This window comes from Syngnathus floridae, chromosome 18, assembly GCF_059516105.1.
Source record: "Syngnathus floridae isolate MCC-2025c chromosome 18, RoL_Sflo_1.0, whole genome shotgun sequence".
Classification (NCBI taxonomy): Eukaryota; Metazoa; Chordata; class Actinopteri; order Syngnathiformes; family Syngnathidae; genus Syngnathus; species Syngnathus floridae.
In genome coordinates, this window is record NC_142430.1 from 4,669,374 (window position 1) to 4,690,221 (window position 20,848).

At 41.8% G+C, this 20,848-nt stretch overlaps 3 protein-coding genes and 2 long non-coding RNA genes across 11 annotated transcripts; 2 read left to right on the forward strand and 3 right to left on the reverse strand.

Annotated features, from left to right (window-relative positions):
- The first annotated feature begins 2 nt into the window (after positions 1–2).
- chadlb (chondroadherin-like b) lies at positions 3–5,801 on the forward strand. Its single transcript, XM_088359401.1, has 12 exons — positions 3–133; positions 410–476; positions 1,823–1,999; positions 2,095–2,289; positions 2,540–2,695; positions 2,777–2,922; positions 3,214–3,495; positions 3,568–3,787; positions 3,940–4,213; positions 4,372–4,784; positions 5,000–5,166; positions 5,264–5,801. Exons 3-12 carry the CDS (start codon positions 1,823–1,825, stop codon positions 5,556–5,558), a joined length of 2,325 nt encoding a protein of 774 aa, XP_088215527.1. The 5' UTR covers positions 3–133; positions 410–476; the 3' UTR covers positions 5,559–5,801.
- LOC148382374 (uncharacterized) lies at positions 5,534–9,527 on the reverse strand. 3 transcript variants are annotated; one of them, XR_015853938.1, is made up of 7 exons: positions 9,223–9,527; positions 8,343–8,457; positions 8,072–8,138; positions 7,814–7,947; positions 7,592–7,661; positions 7,214–7,332; positions 5,534–6,260 (listed from the first exon to the last, which is right to left on the reverse strand). It is a non-coding gene; the product is annotated as an uncharacterized LOC148382374 (long non-coding RNA). The 3 variants fall into 3 exon arrangements; XR_015853939.1 differs by having other exon boundaries at positions 8,343–8,421; positions 9,223–9,525; XR_015853940.1 differs by lacking the exons at positions 8,343–8,457; positions 9,223–9,527 and adding an exon at positions 8,263–8,322.
- On the forward strand, positions 8,731–16,515 carry l3mbtl2 (L3MBTL histone methyl-lysine binding protein 2). Of its 3 annotated transcripts, XM_088359400.1 has the most exons (20): positions 8,807–8,836; positions 8,958–8,996; positions 9,381–9,432; positions 9,745–10,167; positions 10,241–10,358; positions 10,441–10,574; positions 10,727–10,796; positions 13,098–13,177; positions 13,427–13,544; positions 13,649–13,783; positions 13,924–14,009; positions 14,125–14,374; positions 14,472–14,536; positions 14,650–14,754; positions 14,849–14,993; positions 15,298–15,380; positions 15,470–15,704; positions 15,808–15,867; positions 15,942–16,121; positions 16,195–16,515. In XM_088359400.1, the coding sequence occupies exons 4-20, from the start codon at positions 9,754–9,756 to the stop codon at positions 16,257–16,259; spliced, it is 2,343 nt and encodes a 780-aa protein (XP_088215526.1). In that variant the 5' UTR covers positions 8,807–8,836; positions 8,958–8,996; positions 9,381–9,432; positions 9,745–9,753; the 3' UTR covers positions 16,260–16,515. The 3 variants fall into 3 exon arrangements, with proteins under 3 accessions (XP_088215525.1, XP_088215526.1, XP_088215523.1); XM_088359399.1 differs by lacking the exon at positions 8,958–8,996 and having other exon boundaries at positions 8,731–8,836; XM_088359397.1 differs by lacking the exons at positions 8,807–8,836; positions 8,958–8,996 and having other exon boundaries at positions 9,009–9,432.
- Positions 13,838–15,381, reverse strand: LOC148382376 (uncharacterized). The gene is made up of 2 exons (XR_015853941.1): positions 15,333–15,381; positions 13,838–14,955 (listed from the first exon to the last, which is right to left on the reverse strand). It is a non-coding gene; the product is annotated as an uncharacterized LOC148382376 (long non-coding RNA).
- Positions 15,468–19,418, reverse strand: LOC148382377 (histone acetyltransferase p300-like). 3 transcript variants are annotated; one of them, XM_088359403.1, is made up of 9 exons: positions 19,201–19,418; positions 18,815–19,054; positions 18,598–18,703; positions 18,357–18,485; positions 18,139–18,256; positions 17,948–18,062; positions 17,304–17,363; positions 17,092–17,166; positions 15,468–17,004 (listed from the first exon to the last, which is right to left on the reverse strand). In XM_088359403.1, the coding sequence occupies exons 1-7, from the start codon at positions 19,304–19,306 to the stop codon at positions 17,344–17,346; spliced, it is 834 nt and encodes a 277-aa protein (XP_088215529.1). In that variant the 5' UTR covers positions 19,307–19,418; the 3' UTR covers positions 15,468–17,004; positions 17,092–17,166; positions 17,304–17,343. The 3 variants fall into 3 exon arrangements, with proteins under 3 accessions (XP_088215529.1, XP_088215531.1, XP_088215530.1); XM_088359405.1 differs by having other exon boundaries at positions 19,207–19,417; XM_088359404.1 differs by lacking the exons at positions 15,468–17,004; positions 17,092–17,166; positions 17,304–17,363 and having other exon boundaries at positions 17,419–18,062; positions 19,201–19,417.
- Between the last annotated feature and the right edge of the window lie 1,430 nt (positions 19,419–20,848).

Genomic DNA, 20,848 nt, shown 5'->3' on the forward strand with positions numbered 1-20,848 from the left:
TCTTGTGAATTTGGACGCAGCCAGTGACTCGTCTACGCGTCAATCAACCTCAAGACTGACTGAATGCTTATTGAATCAAAATGTTTAATTAACAGCAGAGATGAAAATGCCAACATTAATACACGAGGTTTGGGTGAGTGAAAATCACTTTATTGTACCAAACTCATTTGTTTGAATGTAATTGTGCTTTTGAGTAATGAGAAAAAAGGCGCGGACTTGTCGAGAGAAGTGCAGGTGCGAAGCTTAATTACATCGTTGAACTGTGTAAACACTGTTACTACTATTTAACTCTGAAAATGTTTAAATTTCATTTCAGGAGTTAAAATAAACTAATAGTGTTGGTTGTGTGTATTATGTCAGTGTAAGTGACTGTATTTGCGAATGGAGGGGATAAACTTTTTTTTCTAAGGTGGGGAGGGGACAACAGCCCAAGTTCGACAGCCGGCAGAACTCATCAGCAACTGGACGGAACCAAGGTGAGCTCACTTTACTATACCATTGGAAATACATATAAAATACCGAACTACTTTAAAGTTAAGAGCCATTGGATGTGGGATATCTACGTAAATCAAAGTGGGTTGTGCCGACATGAGGCGTTTCGAGGTTCCGAACGGTGCGCAGTAAACTGCACAGCGGCGACACATGACAGCACAATCAGTACTTTGTTTTTGATAATTATAGCCTAAACGTGTTTTAAGTACTATTTTACTATATTAGCACTACGTTGAATTGGCGCAGGTTCGTCAGCTTGTTTTCATCGCCATATTATTGATTTGATGATATGACAACACTAAACTGTTAGACGGACTTCTGTGACACTTTCTAGAAAAATTGGGGCAGTAGCAAAATTGAAATTAGTTCAATTTCCGGACGAATAAAGGAGCCCAATAATAAACCTACAAATAGGAGTGTAATAGTACTCAGTTACCAATGATTGGTGGCCATGAAAAAGTAATGCACTGTAAATGTATTTAACTCTGTGTATTTCTTTAGTTGGCTATAATCTCTGAGTTATGTTTACGGGAGTGTGTATGTCACTTAAGACTCTGCACAGTTGGTAGCCTAGAATTGATGCACATCTTGCTCACGCACACACCTTCAGTGGAAAAGACATTTTGGCACCGGCCACTCAGAAGAGACACAGGGCGTCTTTGTGTACAACAGGCAATCCTGCATGCGTGCTCCTCTGCGGTCAGCACTGTTGATCTCAAGGGGGGATGCATACACGTCGTCCTGGTGGAGGAAATTTCTACCGTCTCTAATTTCTTGGGCCTCTCTCTTACATGCTTCTGAAATGATGTGAGGATATTGAAAAGTCACATTTGCTCTAACAGCATTGAATAGAACCATTCAGTTCCAACAAGCATATTAGCTTCAATCATTTATGGACACTGTAATAAAAGCTTCCTCAAATGGGACCATCTCGAGATCTCGTATGTGGTTATACATAGAGACCGACAACCTATCACTGAGTGAGAATTGAACACACACCTTACACCAAAGTCAGATGAATAAACGCTACGCCATCAGCGACCCCGTCAGAGACTCCAAATTTCATAACATGGAGCTTTCCAAGTCCATTGTTGCGGATCTAGGCGGTTGATCCAACATGGGAATGTGGTTTTAAGGCATTCCAGTGAGCACTGGGGCTGGCTCATCTTGCCAAAGTGGCACTAAGCCCCCCCTGAGAAGCCTCCACCCCTTTCATATTAAAGGTAATAGAATGGCAGCAACATCAATTATACTCGATCATCCAACCAATATTGTTGTACAAAGAAGTATGTATTTCCTACTAATGCATTTTGTATCCTTGATGTTTCAGATGTACTCCCTGCTCTCTCCTGACAAAGTGTGGGTCCCACTGCTCAGCTTCACGCTCCTCTTCCTCCTCGTGGCGCAAGCTGCAAAATGCCCAGAGCAGTGCGTATGCGACCAGATCCAGCTCGCCATCACCTGTGTCAACAAGAACTTGACTGAGATTCCACCCACTGTGGACGAGGTACGAATAGTGACCAGGAACTGCTGAACTGAGTTGAAGAGCTTCATTTAGACATCTTGACTCATGTCAGTCTTCTTGATTTCCTCTCTGTGCAGATTACAGTGAAATTTGACCTTCGAGGGAACGACATCCAAGAACTCCCCACCGGAGCGTTCCGAAAAACCCCGTATCTCACTCACCTGTCTTTGCAACGCTGCAACATCCGTAGGGTGAAGGAGGGCGCATTCAGAGGCCTCGGCCGCCTAGTCTTCCTCAACCTGGCAAGCAACCACATTGACATTTTGTACCAGGTGGGTTTATACAGCAACACAATGATTTATGACATGTTGGCTTTGTATTCAAAATGATCACTTTGCAGCAGGGGCTTCCTTTTTTTTTTTTTTTTTTTTGTTAGAGGACTGTCATGATTAAACCACAGTTTCTTAAACCCGCTAAAACCAATCCATGCAGTCTTTCCTTCTTTTCTAAGAAGAAACTATACAAAGTCCAACATGAATAATATATTTTTTTATTAATTTTTATTTGCCTTGTGACGTACAGGAGTCTTTCGACGGTCTGTCCTCATTGAAGCAGCTCATGATAGACCGGAACCGCGTTGAGGAGATCCAGCCCGGAGCCTTCTCCCAGCTCGGCTTCCTCAACCTGCTCTCGCTTACGCACAACCATCTTGTCTACATCCCTAACATGGCCTTCCAGGTAAACATAAGGCAGCCTCACACACTGCCATGGGTGAATTCTGCAAAAAGAGATTTTATATGTAGTACCTTCTCCCAACAGGGCTTACTGAACATCAAGTGGCTTCGCCTCAGTCACAACTCCCTGAACTACTTGGACATTGAAGCCTTCGCCGGCTTGTTCACTCTCAACCGGCTCAGCCTGGACCATAACGAGCTGCAGTTTTTCCCAACTGAGACCATGACCAGGTGGGTTGACAACATTAGCGCTGACATCAGTCGTTGATTAAAATAGAAAGATAAATGAAAAAATAATGTTCTTCTAATATATTGGGGCCCTGTGTAACACAATTATGTATTATTATTATTTTTTAAAAAATGGGACTTTCCTGTTAGGCTTAGGCGCCATTTTACGGCATTACAGAAAGACCCCCAATATATGCTGAGATTCCATAAATACCTACAGATAGGTTTCTCAACAACAATAATAAAAAAAACACAAACTTGAATTTATAAATCAACAGAAGCCTTTTTGTACAGATTGCCAGAAGTGACCCGCCTGGATTTGAGCTACAATCCCATGACGTACCTGGGTGAAGAGTCTGTGTCAATGGCCAAGCTGAGCCACCTCTTCCTGGATCACATGTCCCTGCAGGATCTGGCCAACACGGCCATATCCAAGTCTCCCAATCTCATCCACTTGGATCTCAGCCATAACCAGCTGCGTGTCATGCAACCCTTCTCGGACGGCACCCCTAAGCTGGCGCGGCTCCACTTGGCCGGAAACCCCATTTACTGTAACTGCTACATGGGTCCGCTCAGGTACCGGCAAGCCTCGCTCAGCACACAAATATCAGTGGACTCCACTCGACTTGTTTTTTCACTGTGTTACAGGGAGTGGGCCATCCGTAGTAAGGTGAAGCTGATAGGAACATGTGCAGGACCGTTACACCTCTCCGGGGAAATCCTCGAAGCGGTCCATCCTAAGGAGCTGCGCTGTCAAAGCCAGGAGGCCATGCTGAAGGCCGAGTTTGAGGAAGCTAGTAGAAGAGCGCCGCCACCCACTGAGGCGCCGGAGAACAAAGCCAAGTGTCCCGCTAACTGCATCTGTGAGGTGAGTGTAGACGGCAGTTATTTTAAAAGTGGTGGACTTTGCTGCTTAGTTCATTTTCCACAATAATATATTGTAAAGATTTTTTTTTTAGTTGACTTCCCTTTGGAGGGTAGCGAATGAGTTCAACTTCCCCATCTCCTCCATAATATCAGGCTGATGCATACCATTCCTCCTGTGAGAACCGCGGTCACTCCAAAATTCCTCGGGGTTTCTCTCCGGACACGCGCCTCCTCGACCTGCGCGGCAACAACTTCCACTACATCCCGAGCAACAGCTTCCCCGCCGTCTCTCAGGTGGTGTCGCTGCACCTGCAGCGCTGCAAAATTGTAGAGGTGGAGGATGGAGCTTTCAATGGCATGAAGGGCCTCATCTACTTGTACCTCTCAGAGAATCTCATCTCATCCCTCAGGCCTGAAGCATTTAAAGGTATTGAAAATATGCAAATATAAAAAAAGGGAGAAGTGTTGACTACTTTGTGCTCCAGCCACGTTACATGGCGCTTGTCTGCACTGTTCATTTCCTTAAGAGAAGACACATGTTGCACTGCCCCCCTGTTTCTTCATTGGGTGTACTGTAATCCACAGGACTCCCTCAGCTGACTTACCTTCACCTAGAGAAGAACAACTTCACCATTTTCCCAAAAGCGGCCTTTAAATTGCTCCCGGGACTGCTTGCGCTTCATTTGGAGAACAACTCTATTTCCAAGCTTGAGGCGAATGCCCTGGATGGCGCTAAGAGCCTCAGAGCCCTCTACCTCACCGGAAACGCTGTTGACCACGTATCACCCAAGGCTTTGGAGCACGTGGCCGACCTTGATACGCTACACCTGGCAGGGAACAAGTTGAAAGAAGTGCCCACTGAAGCCTTGAGCAAGCTGGGGAACGTGAAGGACCTGAGGTTGTCAGGGAACACCATTCGATGGGTTGGCCCAAATGCTTTTCAGCCTTTGGGAAAATCACTGAAGGAGCTTTATTTGGATAATATGGCATTGGAGAAGGTAGGTGGACCTTGCTGGTTGCTACAGTTGTGTCCAGAATGATTGTGTTAAAAAAAACAATTAAAAAAATGCTGCAATTCTCAGAAATAATATCAAACTCAACAGTTCTGCGATTCATAGTAATGGAAAACGCTCATTTTCATCAATTATTTACTCCACTATGACTTAATGTGTGGCTATGCACATGACTAGCCTTATTTATTTATTTATTGCAGATGTCTCAAAGCTCACTGGCAGGCTTGGGTCCAGGTTTGAGGAGTCTCTTCCTGGAGGGGAACCATCTCGAAGAGGTGCCGGACCTCCGTCAGTTCACCTCCTTGGAGGTCATCAACCTGGCGGACAACCCTTTGATGTGTGACTGCCCTCTGCTGCCACTACGCCTGTATGTCAATGAATAACTTATTCATTGTTTGGGGATAGCAAAGTTTATTAATTAATTACTTGTAAATTTGTGGTTATCTTTGACACCCTTTGTCTAGCTGGATTGAGAAAGTCAACCTAAAGGTGCGAGCCACCTGTGCCAACCCGCCTGAGCTGAGAGGCCGCAGAGTCAAAGACGTCCATGTTTTCAAGGCATGTCCAGGAGGCGATTCACTCCCTTCTGTTCCCAGTGTTGCCACAAAGCGTAGCAAGACGCCCAAGGCCACCAAACCGAAGCCGATGCACCTCAGCAGCAGAGTTAAGCAGGGTAAGATGCACAAAAGCAAATCCAATCTTCGCAAGAATCCAAAGACAAAAGGGGCCAAGAAAACAAAGAGACTGAGCATGGCATGAACCTTAACCAAAGCTACTTTAGTTTCATGTTTGCAGTATGATGTGCTCGGATGAAAATAGGTGTTCAATCTTCATAGTGCCATTAGATGGACATTCTCAGTGAAGGTAATGCTTTTTTAAAATTTTAACCATTTGAAGTGGTCATCAAAACACAACTGACAATTGCCCTGTTGCTGGCAAGCACTTCAATTGATTTGCAAGTAGAAATAGTCAAGTGTGAAATAAAAGAAAAAAACAAGTAAATCTTTTTTCATCTGCTTATTTTGGAAAATGATTCTCAGAGGGAACGGATATGTACTCTCACTTTGCTCAAAGCAGCGATGAATCAAGCTTGAATTGCACCCTGTGCAAGATAATCCGACACAGACAATACAATTGATCTCGAGATTTTTCAAGACATTGAATTATAAACAAATTATACAGTGATGGAAAAACAACAACAGGAAACAGGAAAAACAGAAGACCTCATTTCAATTTTTTCTTCAAGTCTCTGATTCTATCCCAGTCTCCCATGTCCACTTCTAGACCTCTGCTCAAAAACAAGGCTTCTTCTGGACACAAAAGAAATAAATAGTCACCACGCATCACTTGATGTTCTGCAGTCTCTCTGCCGAGGTTTCCTGAAGTGTTATGTTTGAGCTGGACTGGTCAAGACTAGAGTCTCCATTTCCACCTCCTCCACCTTCACCTCCACTGCAGCAACTGAAGATTTGTAACAAAGTCAACCAACCAACAAAGTCGATATAATAAGATTTCACTGGCCACCAAAATGTATCTGCCGGGCCACATCTGGCCCCCGAGCCTTTAGTTTGATAGAGGTGTGATAAAGACCAATGTACTATAAAAATGATACGAACGATTTATCAGGAAAGCACAGTACGATTGCACGTGTATGTTACCAGATTTGAATTTTTACCGGCTTCCTTTGTGCTTTCTCAATAGTCCTCAATCCACTCTTCCTTACACCACGTGTTTTTCTAAATTGGCGACTAACGATTTAGAAAACAATGTGGAAACAATGTCGGAATAGCAGTTTTCAAAAGTACCCTTGGGTGTTGCACATAATACCCAAGGGCATTTTTTTCCGTGCCGGGAGCGGGTCAAAACAGTCGTCTTCGAAATGTGCGCTGCATAATATCGACACGGATGAGGGTTTCCATCGAGGTCTTGTCTGTCGGACTTGCTGTGTCCAAATTTTGCGTAAAGCGGCATCTTTGGGGAACCGATATAGGCACACGCCATTCTTCCGTTCGTTCGAGCAAAAACCAGCAACGCAACGTGACGGCATAATCCAAATACGTAATTAAGGAGAAAAAACTTTTCAGCCAGCAAGTCGACTACCATGTGGCCCGATGACGTACCCCACTTATATTGATTGTGACATGGGTACTGAAACAAAAACTAAAAATGATTTTCAATGGTACAAGAGTAGCAGACACCAGTTGTTGCCAACATTTAAGGACATGTGAAATCAGGATTTATTGGAGCTGTGCACGAATCAGTTAAGAAATTGATGTCATGGCAACTAATGTGTGACATATGTCAACAGTGTGCCACTATTTTTTGCATAAATTTATCATAGCACAGATAATTAAAATATTCACTTAGAAGTGACAACACACACTGAGTAAACGTACACACGGTCACAAACACACCTTTTTTCAGTAAAAGCATCTGTCAGCAGACTGGAAGCTTGAGCCTTTTCACAGAGTCTGAAGATGATGATCATTTCCAGCTCTAATATCTTCAGCCTGGGACCGTTGGTTGTCTGCAACTTCAAATTCCAACTCTACACTTAATGCTGAGTTAGAAAACATGTTGCACGCCATTCCAGTGCTTGCTTAGATGACGTTTGGGATTAAATGTGGCCCACAAATTGAGTCAAACAATACAATGAGTTGCGCAATTCACAAAAATATCGAGTCAACTGCAACTTTTTTTTCTGAATACGGTATTGTATATTCATGGAGAAAGCATGAAAACAATGAACAGTTTGACCAATCAACAGATGTGTTTGTGTGTGTAGTTCTCACCATCTAGTACTGCCGAGCGAGCTTTGGGAAATTTGCTAAATATTTTGGCCTTTTTTGCAAGAGGATTTTCCTGCAGAGAAGGACGTAAAGTCCATCAAATGTGATTAAACACCGTACAGTACAGGCTGCATTTTAAGATAGCCGACTGAAGGTGGGCATTTAAAAACCTATGAGTGCCAATTGTATAACATTGTTGTTTGGAGAAACACAATAATTTCTTACCTGCAGGCGTGTCCGCACGGCTGACTTCTTGAAGCGAGATGCAAAAGAACGTGAGCAGGTTAGACTACAGAAACGTTTGCTTTTTGAGTAAAAGCTGCTACTGCACCCACGTATACCATACGTCTCACACGCCACTGTTAAAGAAAAAAAAAAGAAGCAAATATCAACACAACACCAATTCTGTTATTTCATGCTATCTAGAAATTTTAATATAATCTCCCTTACAACAAACCATAAGACAAAAGGCAATATACTTACCTTTGACCTTAGGGTCCAATGGAGAACCAACAGGTATCCTTCTGTCCAACTAAGTCCTTTCTGCAGACTGAAAAAAAGAGTAGTCTCAGCATATGAATCATTATAACCATACCTCGAATATATTTTTATCACTCAATTCTATGCAATTTATTTTATGAGGATAAATTGTTAGAAAAAGAATGCACACATACTGTTGCATAAATAATGCACAAATATACTATTGCACGGAGGAACGCATATCATGAGTTTTGAAAAGGTGCACAAGACTTACTGATGGTGACTAGATGAGTTCTAAATCCAATAGTTTCCTCAATGGGCAGCTTCAATCCCACTGTAATTGATGAGCGCCACTGTGTGCAATTTTGGTGGAACAGCAACTCGATTATCTATGGGCAAATCTTGTCACGTTTCTCGTTGAGCATGTTGGTAAAAACAATTACATGTGTTGACAGTGAAACTATTTTTGATTGATTATTCAAAACATCAGCACGGTGAGGTATTTTTGATTTTTATTATGGGCAGGGGCTATTTTAAAATTTCACAAATTCTGGCATAAATCACCTGAGCCACACACTCGAATGAATTTTATAACCTATGCTTTTATTCCATATATTTATCAATTTAACGTAAAATCTCACGCCCCTCTGGTCCCACAATACAGGTGAACTCGCGAGAACACGGTCGAGAGTTAATGATGACGTAGAATGTAAGCGACCGTCGTTTCCTCTGTAAACAACTTGTATCATCAGTGCGAGAACGTGATCTGTGAGTGCAACTTAAAATATCCATTCAGCGAATTATTGCAATATTCGGAATTTTTTCGTTCTGATGCAATCATTGTATTGAATTTACAACGGCGTAAAACACCGTAACGTTTCATTCACAGAACTTAGAGGACGGAGTAGGTCTGCTGAAAACGTGTTAGGTGAGCGCAATCGGGCTTGTCACAATTATCACAAAGTTTCCATTTTAAGAGCAGCGAACTGCACCGCAGCGTGGTCGGACATTTACTCGAGCGGGTAGTAAACAATAGGAGCGCAAAAGGACCAACCCGCTATTTTTTTATCAAAAATAACATTAACGGACCTATCATGGTAACAACAAAACACTGCTGCTTTGGTTTCTGCCGGAGCGACTCGCGATATGCTCACCGGGATCATATGAGGGGAGTTTTCTTCATATCTTTTCCAAAGCCGAGGAGGAACAAAGAGAAATGCATTCGCTGGGTAGAAGCTTGTAAACGGCAGGGATTTACAGTAGAAAATGTCACCAAACACACATATATATGCTCTCTGCATTTTGTCGGTAGAAATGGGCCAACATCTGAAAATCCCGATCCAATACCAGCAACGTCTGACGAGGTAAGTTTATGGTCTGCTTTCTCAGTCGAAAACACGCTATTGCTAGCCATAACACGTGGGACATTGACTCCACGAGTTTACCCATGGAAGCCACTGCTGCTTGTATGAACATGAAAATTAATATACATTAACTATAGAGACAAATTCTGAGATAGATACAATATACTTGGATGTCTTAAAGGAATGAAATTAAACATTTTCCTGTTTCCTTTTCGAAGAAATTGTACATCTCAGGTAGCTTCATCTTACAGTGTTAATTGCTTTTACTTTTATTTTACAATGTATCATTGTCTTCTAATGTTTTGCTAATAGATAGAGCGGATGGCACGCAAAAGGAAAGTGCCAACCCAAGGAACCGTAGACACTCCTGATGCATCACTGAAAATGCCTTACCACTGTGTGGCGTATGGGTGCGGCAAAACTGCGGAAAACAATGTCACACTATTCCCATTCCCCAAAGACCCCGAGGAATTTCGTAAATGGGAGAAGCAAGTTCAACGTACACGCAGCGACTGGTTGGCCTCACCCAACTGTCACCTCTGCAGCGAGCATTTTGGCAAAGACTACTTTGAGTCCATATCATCCTTAGGGGTTCCGAAACTGCGACCTGGTGCAGTTCCCACTGTGTTTGTCCGTCCGCACTGCACTTCCTGTTATGGCACTGGCTGTGATAAATGCCTTGCTACCGTCAAGCACTGGAGCATTGATGCAGAACCAAAAGAGTGTAATATTACAGTGAGTAGTTACTGTTTTTCTATAGCTTTGTACAAGTGCATCAACATTTTCAGTCACTTAATCTTTTTCACAGACTCCTTCGCCGGCCAAAATTGTTGAAATAGTACCATCACAGTCAAAAGATCCAGATGGACCAAGTGATGAGCAAAAACAAGGACAACAAAACGAGCAGTCTAAAGTAACAGAAACAGGTCAGTGTATAATAAAATGATGGAAAAATGGGAAAAGAAAAAAAAGTATTTAAATTTGCTTCTTCTTTTTTTTTTTTAACAGTGGCGTGTGAGACGTGTGGTATACGTGGGTGCAGTAGCAGCTTTTACTCAAAAAGCAAACGTTTCTGTAGTCTAACCTGCTCACGTTCTTTTGCATCTCGCTTCAAGAAGTCAGCCGTGCGGACACGCCTGCAGGTAAGAAATTATTGTGTTTCTCTAAACAACAATGTTATACAATTGGCACTCATAGGTTTTTAAATGCCCACCTTCAGTCGGGTATCTTAAAATGCAGCCTGTACTGTACGGTGTTTAATCACATTTGATGGACTTTACGTCCTTCTCTGCAGGAAAATCCTCTTACAAAAAAGGCCAAAATATTTAGCAAATTTACCAAAGCTCGCTCGGCAGTACTAGATGGTGAGAACTACACACACAAACACATCTGTTGATTGGTCAAACTGTTCATTGTTTTCATGCTTTCTCCATGAATATACAATACCGTATTCAGAAAAAAAAGTTGCAGATGACTCGATATTTTTGTGAATTGCGCAACTCATTGTATTGTTTGACTCAATGCGTGGGCCACATTTAATCCCAAACGTTATCTAAGCAAGCACTGGAATGGCGGCGTGCAACATGTTTTCTAACTGAGAATTAAGTGTAGAGTTGGAATTTGAAGTTGCAGACAACCAACAGTCGCAGGCTGAAGATATTACAGAGCTGGAAATGATCATCATCAGACTCTGTGAAAAGCCTCAAGCTTCCAGTTTGGTGACAGATGCTTTTATTGAAAAAAGGTGTGTTTGTGACCATGTGTACGTTTACTCAGTGTGTGTTGTCACCTCTAAGTGAATATTTTAATTACCTGTGCTATGATAAATTTATGCCAAAAATAGTGGCACACTGTCGACATATGTCACACATGAGTTGCCATGACATCAATTTCTTAACTGATTCGTGCATAGCTCCAATGAATCCTGATTTCATTCACATGTCCTTAAATGTTGGCAACAACTGGTATCTGCTACTCTTGTACCATTGAAAATTATTTTTAGTTTTTGTTTTAGTACCCATGTCACGATCAATATAAGTGGGGAGGTGGATACGTCATCGGGCCACATGGTAGTCGACTTGCTGGCTGAAAGGTTTTTTCTCCTGAATTACGTATTTGGATTATGCCGTCACGTTGCGTTGCCGGTTTTTGCTCGAACGAACGGAAGAATGGCGTGTGCCTATATCGGTTCCCCAAAGATGCCGCTTTACGCAAAATTTGGACACAGCAAGTCCGACAGACAAGACCTCGATGGAGACCCTCATCTATGTCGATATTGTGCAGGGCACATTTCGAAGACGACTGTTTTGACCCGCTCTCTGCACGGAAAAATGCGCTTGGGTATTATGTGCAACACCCAAGGGTACTTTTGAAAACTGATATTCCGACATTGTTTCCACGGGGAATTGTTAGTCGCCGATATAGAAAAACACGTGGTGTAAGGAAGAGTGGATCGAGGACTATTGAGAAAGCACAAAAAAAGCCGGTAAAAATTCAAATCTGGTAACACACACGTGCAATCGTACTGTGCTTTCCTGATAAATCGTTCGTATCATTTTTATAGTACATTGGTCTTTATCACACCTCTATCAAACTAAAGGCTCGGGGGCCAGATGTGGCCCGGCAGATACATTTTGGTGGCCAGTGAGATTCTTATTATATCGACTTTGTTTCTTGCTCAAAGAAATGTCATATTTAAAACTAATTCCAAACGTAACTTATTTATCAATTTGTAGTGTTTATTTAATACGATGGCGGCCCACCGATGGAAAATATAACTAGTATGTGGGCCGTGACAAAAATGAGCTTGACAATCCTGCTTTCTAACAAAAAGGAGGAAATACACATACATTTAATAAATCACAGTTGATGAAAAAAGTTATCTAATCCCAGTTTGCTACGCTGAACTGTGGAATTTTGATTGTCAGTATATTTTGAAGATTCCATGCACGAGTGAACAAAGTTCAAACTTTCTTTCAGCTGGTGGATGAGGTGCTTATTGAACATGAGCAGATCAAAGGTGATACACAGATGACACGTGTTGAAGATGACTTAGGTGATGAAACTGGTGTGGGCATGCAAAATGTGAGTAAATGTAAACTGATGAATTGAGCCAATTCGTGAATCATAATTTGCCCTCCACCTTTTTTGCAAATTGATCATGCACCGAAGGCACCTGTCTATGGGCCTGAATTTTGTAGGTCTGTTTGAAAATACTATGACTGCAATTTAACATCATTTATTATTCAAATATGTTGTGCTCATGCTCAACTTATGCAGGTTGAGGCTGGTTACAGCCATCTTCAGAGTCTGAAGACAAACCCAGCCCAGAATATGCACAAGCCACGTACTTCAGATAGGTCTCAAACAAATACTGCTGGATACATAACAGGTCTGAAACTGTTGGGCATCTGCAACTTTAAATTGCAACTGTGTTCGATGCCAGGCACTTGTTTCAGCTGACTGACGGATAACGTGTACCCAATAACTTCACACCTGCACAGAGTCAAACAAAGCAACGCTGCCATGTCTTGAGCAATTCACAAAAATATTGAGTTTTGAGCCTTGTTTTCTTAGACCTTTTTATGGGGGGGGGGGGTCGATTTATACCCTGGAAATTTATACTTTTGTTCCTGTACAAGTTTAATTTTCCATCCATTCTCTAGCACCTGTTGCAGTTTTCAATTGGGGTGCCTACTTGGAGAAGGAAACATCCTTGGGGGCATCTGTCTCTTCCTTCAGACATGTGAGTGTGTCAAATACTTTGTGCTACAGTGCTTGCAATTTTTGGGTTTTCTAATTCTTTTTAGACAAATTGTAAATGTGTCATTTGATAATTGTCATTGTGTTTAAAGTCTCACTATTGTGGATTTGCACCTATTGCGGAAGGGTCTGTATTTTAAGCTTCAAGTTTACCTTAGGTGCAAATATCGAGAAAAAGGTTTCAGCTTTTGAATTGGATTAGTACTTAATTAAAGATTTCTGGCTTCCACAGGCTCCCATGTGTGCCCAATGGGACGACATCAATGTGGGGATGAAAGTAGAAGTCTTGAACAGCAACGCAGTGCTGTCGACGAAAGTTTACTGGATCGCTACTGTCATTCAAATTGCAGGTGCGCATATGTTCCCATCAGTGCTGTAAATTTCTAATCTTCGTTAAGATTGCATAATAGTACACTAAAACTGTCTTTAAAAAAAAACTGTCTGCTCTTGTTAGGATACAAAGCCTTGTTGCGATACGAGGGCTTTGAGCATGACAGCAGCCGTGATTTCTGGTGCAGCCTCGTTTCGGGCGAGCTGCACCCCATTGGGTGGTGCGCCATGACTGGCAAGCTCCTGGTGCCGCCACAAGGTGAGCATGCAAAATTGGGAAGTGTGAAACTTTGTTGAACCTTGAATCACAAGGTTAAAAATAAGTAAATCAATTTATTGAGAAGGCAGCATTTTTGATGAAGCGTCAATAAATGTATTTTGATGATGTGCGTGTTGTAGATGTCACCAACATCCTTGACTGGAAAGAATATCTGATGAAAAAGTTGGTGGGGTCCCACACTTTGCCTGTCGAGTTCTACCTCAAGGTAAAACAAGTAAAAAAACACTTTAGTATAATTAGAATTAAGCATCCATAATTTAGCATGTAAACAAAGTATGATGTTGGACTTGATTGCGCAACTTGCGCCACCTTACTTTTAGCTGAACGAGAGCCTGAAGCAGCAAGCTTTCAAAGTGGGCATGCGTGTGGAGGTGGTTGACCCCAAATACATCAGCCGGACCCGCAAGGCTGTCATCGCATCCATCACTGGTGGGCGCCTACGGCTGTTATACACGGACCAGAGCGACTCCCCTGACAACGTTGTGACGGATTTCTGGTGCCATCTGGCTAGTCCTCTCCTGCATCCGATTGGTTGGTCCAAACAAGTGGGTCACGACATCAAAACACCCGGTAAGTCACCTGTTTTAATCAGTTGTTCTGTTTTCTGTTCTGAATTTTAGGGAGGGGTACGTAATCCTTCTTTTTCTTCTTATTTTTTGTGTCACAGGTGTGAAATCACCCGGTGCCGGTTTGAAGGGTAACTGTGACAGTACATACAACTTCTTTAAAAAGGTAAAGTGATAAATCGACATGGACTACAATGTGTTATGCGATAAAAATGATTCGTGTTGTTGCTGATTTTTGGAAATGGAATTGTCATTAAGTCATTCATATGTCATCACCAGCCCAGATATGTCTACATGGACGGATGTTTCTTTGAGGAGGGAATGAAGCTAGAAGCTATTGACCCTCTAAACCTGGGCAGCATCTGCGTGGCAACTATACACAAGGTGGAAAATGTCCTACTTAAAAGATGAAAATTAAGCTCAAACAATATGGCAGATGTGTATTCTATCCTCAATCTACATACCTTTCTTTTCACAGGTGCTGTCAGACGGTTATCTGATGGTCGGCTTTGACAGTGGATCATTGCTCCTTTCCGACCGGTTCTGTTACCACGCTTCCTCTCACGCAATCCTTCCTAAAGGCTTCTGCAAAAAGAATAACATCCCACTCACTGTGCCACGAGGTAATTGGAATATTGTGTGTGGTATGTTTGCTCATCACTGGAAAAATCCAGGCTCTTGTATCAGAATCTTTCTATAATATCGGATCTATCTATAATTTTAATATGGAAGAACATTTCATGTATTTCAGTCATTCAAACAGTGATGCAGTAATGAATTTTTTGTTTCTACCAAATCCATACGTTAAAAAATATTCAATGTAGTGATTTTTAAGGTTTGAGATAAAGTGTACAAATGAAGTGCTTGAATTTAGAAAGTCTTTTAATGGTCATTTCAATAAACTAATCTTGAGTGTAAATCTGGCAGGTTTCGAGCCCAAGACTTTCAACTGGGAAAATTACCTGGAGCAGACCAATTCAAAAGCTGCACCTCCACATCTGTTCAACACTGTAAAAAAAGATCAACTTTTAATAGATGAATGCGTCATTTCTTTCAATTTGAATTCATGACAACGGAATGTACTTGCGCACCTGGGTAGGATTATCCAGGTCACGGCTTCTCCCCTAATGTGAAACTGGAAGCGGTGGACCTGATGGAACCACGACTGGTGTGCGTGGCCACTGTGAAGCGTTGCGTGGGACGCTTGCTCCTCATCCACTTTGACGGCTGGGATGATGACTTTGACCAGTGGGTCGACCACGAGTCCCCCGACATCTATCCCATTGGCTGGTGTGAGCTCACCGGCTACCAGCTTCAGCCACCCCCTGGACTCGGTAAATGCTTATATTAAAAAATGATTTCATAGTGGTCATTTTTCTTTTAAATGCATACAAAGGGAATTAAATTGTACGTACATGGTGCTTTCTGTGTCCCCAGCAGTCGAAAACCACGTGGTACAGGTCAAGAAGACAAAGGTACCCTTCTTTAGGGGAAAAAGTAAGTTCTCCCTCTTGCCATCACACGCTTTATGTTCATACATGTTGTCATACCAATTCTTCATGTTACTTTAGAGAGGAAGAATGCAAAGAAGCGCTCCCACCTTCTTCATAAAATTAAGGAGGACGAAGGTGATGACTATCAACAATCACCTTTAAGCAACGCCTCTGCTCAACCTCCATTCAAGAAAAACATGACTTCTCCTCCAAACATGCTCCTTATTCAACCCAAAAGAGAACCAGAGGAGCAAGAAAGTAAGTGATTAGAAACTGGATTTTTTTTCTATCATATTTATGGCCACCATCTGACTTTGTTACAAATCTTTAGTTGCTGCAGTGGAGGTGAAGGTGGAGGAGGTGGAAATGGAAACTCTCATCACCAGTCCAGCTTAAACATAACACTTCAGGAAACCTCGGCAAAGAGACTGCAGAACATCAAGTGATGCGTGGTGACTATTTATTTCTTTTGTGTCCAGAAGAAGCCTTGTTTTTGAGCAGAGGTCTAGAAGTGGACACGGGAGACTGGGATAGAATCAGAGACTTGAAGAAAAAATTGAAATGAGGTTTTCCTGTTTCCTGTTGTTGTTTTTCCATCACTGTATAATTTGTTTATAATTCAAAGTCTTAAAAAATCTCGAGATCAATGGTATTGTCTGTGTTGGATTATCTTGCACAGGGTGCAATTCAAGCTTGATTCATCGCTGCTTTGAGCAAAGTGAGAGTACATATCCGTTCCCTCTGAGAATCATTTTCCAAAATAAGGAGATAAAAAAAGATTTACTTGTTTTTTTCTTTTATTTCACACTTGACAATTTCTACTTGCAAATCAATTGAAGTGCTTGCCAGCAACAGGGCAATTGTCAGTTGTGTTTTGATGACCACTTCAAATGGTCAAAATTTAAAAAAAGCATTACCTTCACTGAGAATGTCCATCTAATGGCGCTATGAAGATTGAACACCTATTTTCATCCGAGCACATCATACTGCAAACATGAAACTAAAGTAGCTTTGGTTAAGGTTCACGACACAAGTCAACTTCACTTTGTACTGACCTGATTGCCAGATGTTCCCAAGGGGAGAGGAGGAGTGGACCTCTGGCCCATAGACTGCATCCCCATCTGATTGAATTGATTCATGCCTGGCAAAACACGTCAACTGTTAGCACAACACTTAGCGCTTCAATCGCTTTGGAAATAATGTGGGCTGGTCCCCAGTGACTTTATACCTGGGCTTTGCAGCCTGTTGACCATCTGATTGGGTCCGGTGGGTCGTACCATAGATGGGTCAGGGAGGGGACCATCTGGGAAAAACAGAGGTATGCTTATGTACATGCCGAAGAGGGTGCAGCAACCCCCTCTTACAAGCTATTTCTTAAGAAACTATTCTGAAGTTCTTTTTTTCCTTTGGTAAGATTCTCAGGTAACAAATGTGGCATACCATCCCCAAACTCGGAGGCAGTCCAGTAGGAGTGTCAGGTTTATTTTACTGACATGTGTACTATAAAGTAAAGAGAAAAGACTCAGCAAACAGAAATCACAATGAGACAAGAATATTAATTCAAATGTTCGCGTGGAGTGCAGTACAGATAGCTTACAACAATCTTACTACACTAAATATCTGTATTCACTCCTACTCTTTTTATTTGGATTTGTCCTACCCACAATGTGAGACAAAAGCCCCTAAGGGAGGGAGGAAAAATCATGTGGGCTTTGTCTCGTAAGCAAAAATAAACACAAGGTGTTGCATACTTATATGGCAATGTGTGCAAAACAATTTAAGCAGATTAGCATCTCTCTTTGTCTCTATGATAGAAACAGGAAACTTGACGTTTTCTTGCCGCTCCATCTGAGAGTGTAAAACCTTGGTCAGGCATGTTGTTTCTATGAATTGTCTTGGTGCTGCGTCCTGCCTGACCCAGCCGTCACCTCTCTCGTGACCCAGGTGTAACCTTTCTTTTTTGTAGCACAACATAAAAACAGCAAAGCCAAACAGCAAGCATATATTGCAGTAATATTGCAGTAAGCATTGATTAGAGGACGCATGATAACATATATATACATTTTTCTAACAAGGAGACTGACCCATACCAGCAGGGCCAAGACCCAGACCCTGCTTTTGGAGACGGGCCCTCCTCCTCTCCTCCAGCTCTTTCTGGATTTTGTAGATCGTCTCAGCTATCTGGTGATAGTACTCAGCCTGCCCCAAAAGAAGTTAAAGAAAGCAAAATTCAAATAAATACCAGTACGCATTATCAACCGCTGTGGTAACTTACTCTAGTGTTTGCCGACTCGTACTTGTCCCCTTCAACCTTTCTGGCGTAAGCCACCAAGTTCTCCATCCGGCGGTCTTTTAAAGCTGCGGGGTCCGGAATTGGAACGATGGCCTGAACACTGCGGGTGAAAATTTAAAAAGTAAAAATACAATTAACAAAGGATCAGATCATTTGTCAGTATCGCATAAACAAAATGAGAATGAGTTTTCGGTACTTACAGCTTGTGTACCAAGTGGTTTCGCAGGTCCTGCGTGATGTCCTCGTGCCAACTTTTTCTCATTCCTGTCGTAGAAGGAGGGCCTGCTGCAGGCATGGAGCCGACGACCCCACTGGCATCATTCATCAAACTGAAGAACGAAAAAGGAAGGCCTCTTTCAAATCTTAGCTAACGTTCAAAACTATGTTGAGAAATAAGGAATGTTTAGTTTGAAGTGATTCAGGAGGATTCTTCCTGCGTACCCCTGGCTATTCAAATTGAGATGCATCATAGCGTCTTGCAGTAAGTTGGCTTGCTGATTCTGAGAAGGACCACCCACGCCTCCATTAACTCCCATAGGATTCGCTCCTAGACATGAAGAGAACACAATCATTTTATACATCTGCATCACTCATTAACAATAAAACTGCATTTAACTTCACTGCTGTAAATTGAAAAGTCTTCATACAGCCAACTTACCCATCGGGTTCATGGGCCTCATACCAGCCTGGCCTTGGAGGGCCTGGTTGACCATGTTAGACTGTGAATGCTGACCCTGGATCTGGTTTTCCTGGTAGGTAAGACCCAGTGCTGCGTAGGCTCTTTCTATCGAACTAGGGTCAATCTGGCTCGGCGGATTGAGGTTTGGAGCACTTGGTTGGCTACCGGGGACTGACCCGAGAGAACTGTTCAGACCTGCGGCAGCTGCGCCCAGAAGAGCTGTGAGGGCATATAAAAATTGAGGACTATTAGATACACTTGAGCATAAAATTCGCAATGACAAATTGATAAATAAAAATACGAAGTAGCCCATATCTTCCAATGGTGGGACAAATGTTGAAAAAAAGTTTTGGTCAGATACAGACACTCACACTGCGGGTTCCTCTTGTCCCCAGCATTCATGGGCCTCATACCAGCCTGGCCTTGGAGGGCCTGGTTGACCATGTTAGACTGAGAATGCTGACCCTTCATTCTGTAAATTGCAATAATTTGCTGAATGGATATTTTAAGTTGCACTCACAGATCACGTTCTCACACGATACAAGTTGTTTACAGAGGTCGCTTACATTCTACGTCATCATTAACTCTTGACCGTGTTCTCGCGAGTTCACCTGTATTGTGGGACCAGAGGGGCGTGAGATTTTACGTTACATTGATAAATATATGGAATAAAAGCATAGGTTATAAAATTCCTTCGAGTATGTGGCTCAGGTGATTTATGCCAGAATTTGTGAAATTTTAAAATAGCCCCTGCCAATGATAAAAATCGAAAATATCTCAACGTCCTGATGTTTTGAATAATCAATCAAAAATAGTTTCACTGTCAACACATGTAATTGTTTTTACCAACATGCTCAACGAGAAACGTGACAAGATTTGCCCATAGATAATCGAATTGCTGTTCCACCAAAATTGCACACAGTGGCGCTCATCAATTACAGTGGGATTGAAGCTGCCCATTGAGGAAACTATTGGACTTAGACCTCATCTAGTCACCATCAGTAAGTCTTGTGCACCTTTTCAAAACTCATGATATGCGTTCCTCCGTGCAATAGTATATTTGTGCATTATTTATGCAACAGTATGTGTGCATTATTTTTCTAACAATTTATCCTCATAAAATAAATTGCATAGAATTGAATGATAAAAATATGGTCGAGGTATGGTTATAATGATTCATATGCTGAGACTACTCTTTTTTTCAGTCTGCAGAAAGGACTTAGTTGGACAGAAGGATACCTGTTGGTTCTCCATTGGACCCTAAGGTCAAAGGTAAGTATATTGCCTTTTGTCTTATGCTTTCTTGTAAGGGAGATTATATTAAAATTTCTAGATAGCATGAAATAACAGAATTGGTGTTGTGTTGATATTTGTCTGTGTTTTGTGCTGTCATGTCAATCTTGTCGAGTGTGTCTCATTTTTGTAGCATTACTTTTTGTCTACAATCTAGCTATACAATCTATCAAATACAATTTCTTTCAAAACCACTTTTTGGTCTTTTTTGTTCTTGTGCCACCTCGTCCAACATGCTCATACTTTTGTGTTTTGGGTCAGGTTATGGTATTTTGTAATTAAATTAAAAAAAATAATTGTAAAATATAATTAATTTTGTTAAATAATGTCTTAACTGGGGTGACACAGGTTTCTGATGGGGCCATAGCACCCCCTCAATTTGGTGTTACGCCATTCTCACTTAAGCCAGGAACTGTCAGATGCTCAGGTTGTTGAGAACGCCTATCTTTCCTTGCGCATTGAACTGAGCAAATTCATCAGATTCTCTTTGTTGGTTGATAATCTGGCCCACATAGAAGCAAAAACTGTTGGATGAAATTTGGGTTTGAAGAATACCTTTGTGACATCATACCTACAAATTTTCTGACAGACCTCGCATACTGTATGATCATACATTTGAGGTGCTGGAAATAGTAATTGTCTTAAAAGCAAACAGTAAATTACAATTTAAATAACGTTATCAACATAATATTAATGCTCGTGCAAAACAAATAACAAAAC

Bases quoted from the DNA above. Each gene is read 5' to 3' on its own strand.
- chadlb (XM_088359401.1), top strand. From the start codon at position 1,823: ATGTACTCCCTGCTCTCTCCTGACAAAGTGTGGGTCCCACTGCTCAGC. The intron at 2,000-2,094 runs GTACGAATAGTG...CTCTCTGTGCAG, and splicing joins TTCCACCCACTGTGGACGAG to ATTACAGTGAAATTTGACCT. The intron at 5,167-5,263 runs GTATGTCAATGA...CCCTTTGTCTAG, and splicing joins CCTCTGCTGCCACTACGCCT to CTGGATTGAGAAAGTCAACC.
- l3mbtl2 (XM_088359397.1), top strand. From the start codon at position 9,163: ATGGTAACAACAAAACACTGCTGCTTTGGTTTCTGCCGGAGCGACTCG. The intron at 10,575-10,726 runs GTAAGAAATTAT...CCTTCTCTGCAG, and splicing joins CCGTGCGGACACGCCTGCAG to GAAAATCCTCTTACAAAAAA. The intron at 14,994-15,297 runs GTAATTGGAATA...TAAATCTGGCAG, and splicing joins CCCACTCACTGTGCCACGAG to GTTTCGAGCCCAAGACTTTC.
- LOC148382377 (XM_088359403.1), bottom strand. From the start codon at position 19,306: ATGAAGGGTCAGCATTCTCAGTCTAACATGGTCAACCAGGCCCTCCAA. The intron at 19,055-19,200 runs GTCTGTATCTGA...ATGCCCTCACAG, and splicing joins GAGGAACCCGCAGTGTGAGT to CTCTTCTGGGCGCAGCTGCC. The intron at 18,486-18,597 runs GTACGCAGGAAG...TTCGTTCTTCAG, and splicing joins CTCAATTTGAATAGCCAGGG to TTTGATGAATGATGCCAGTG.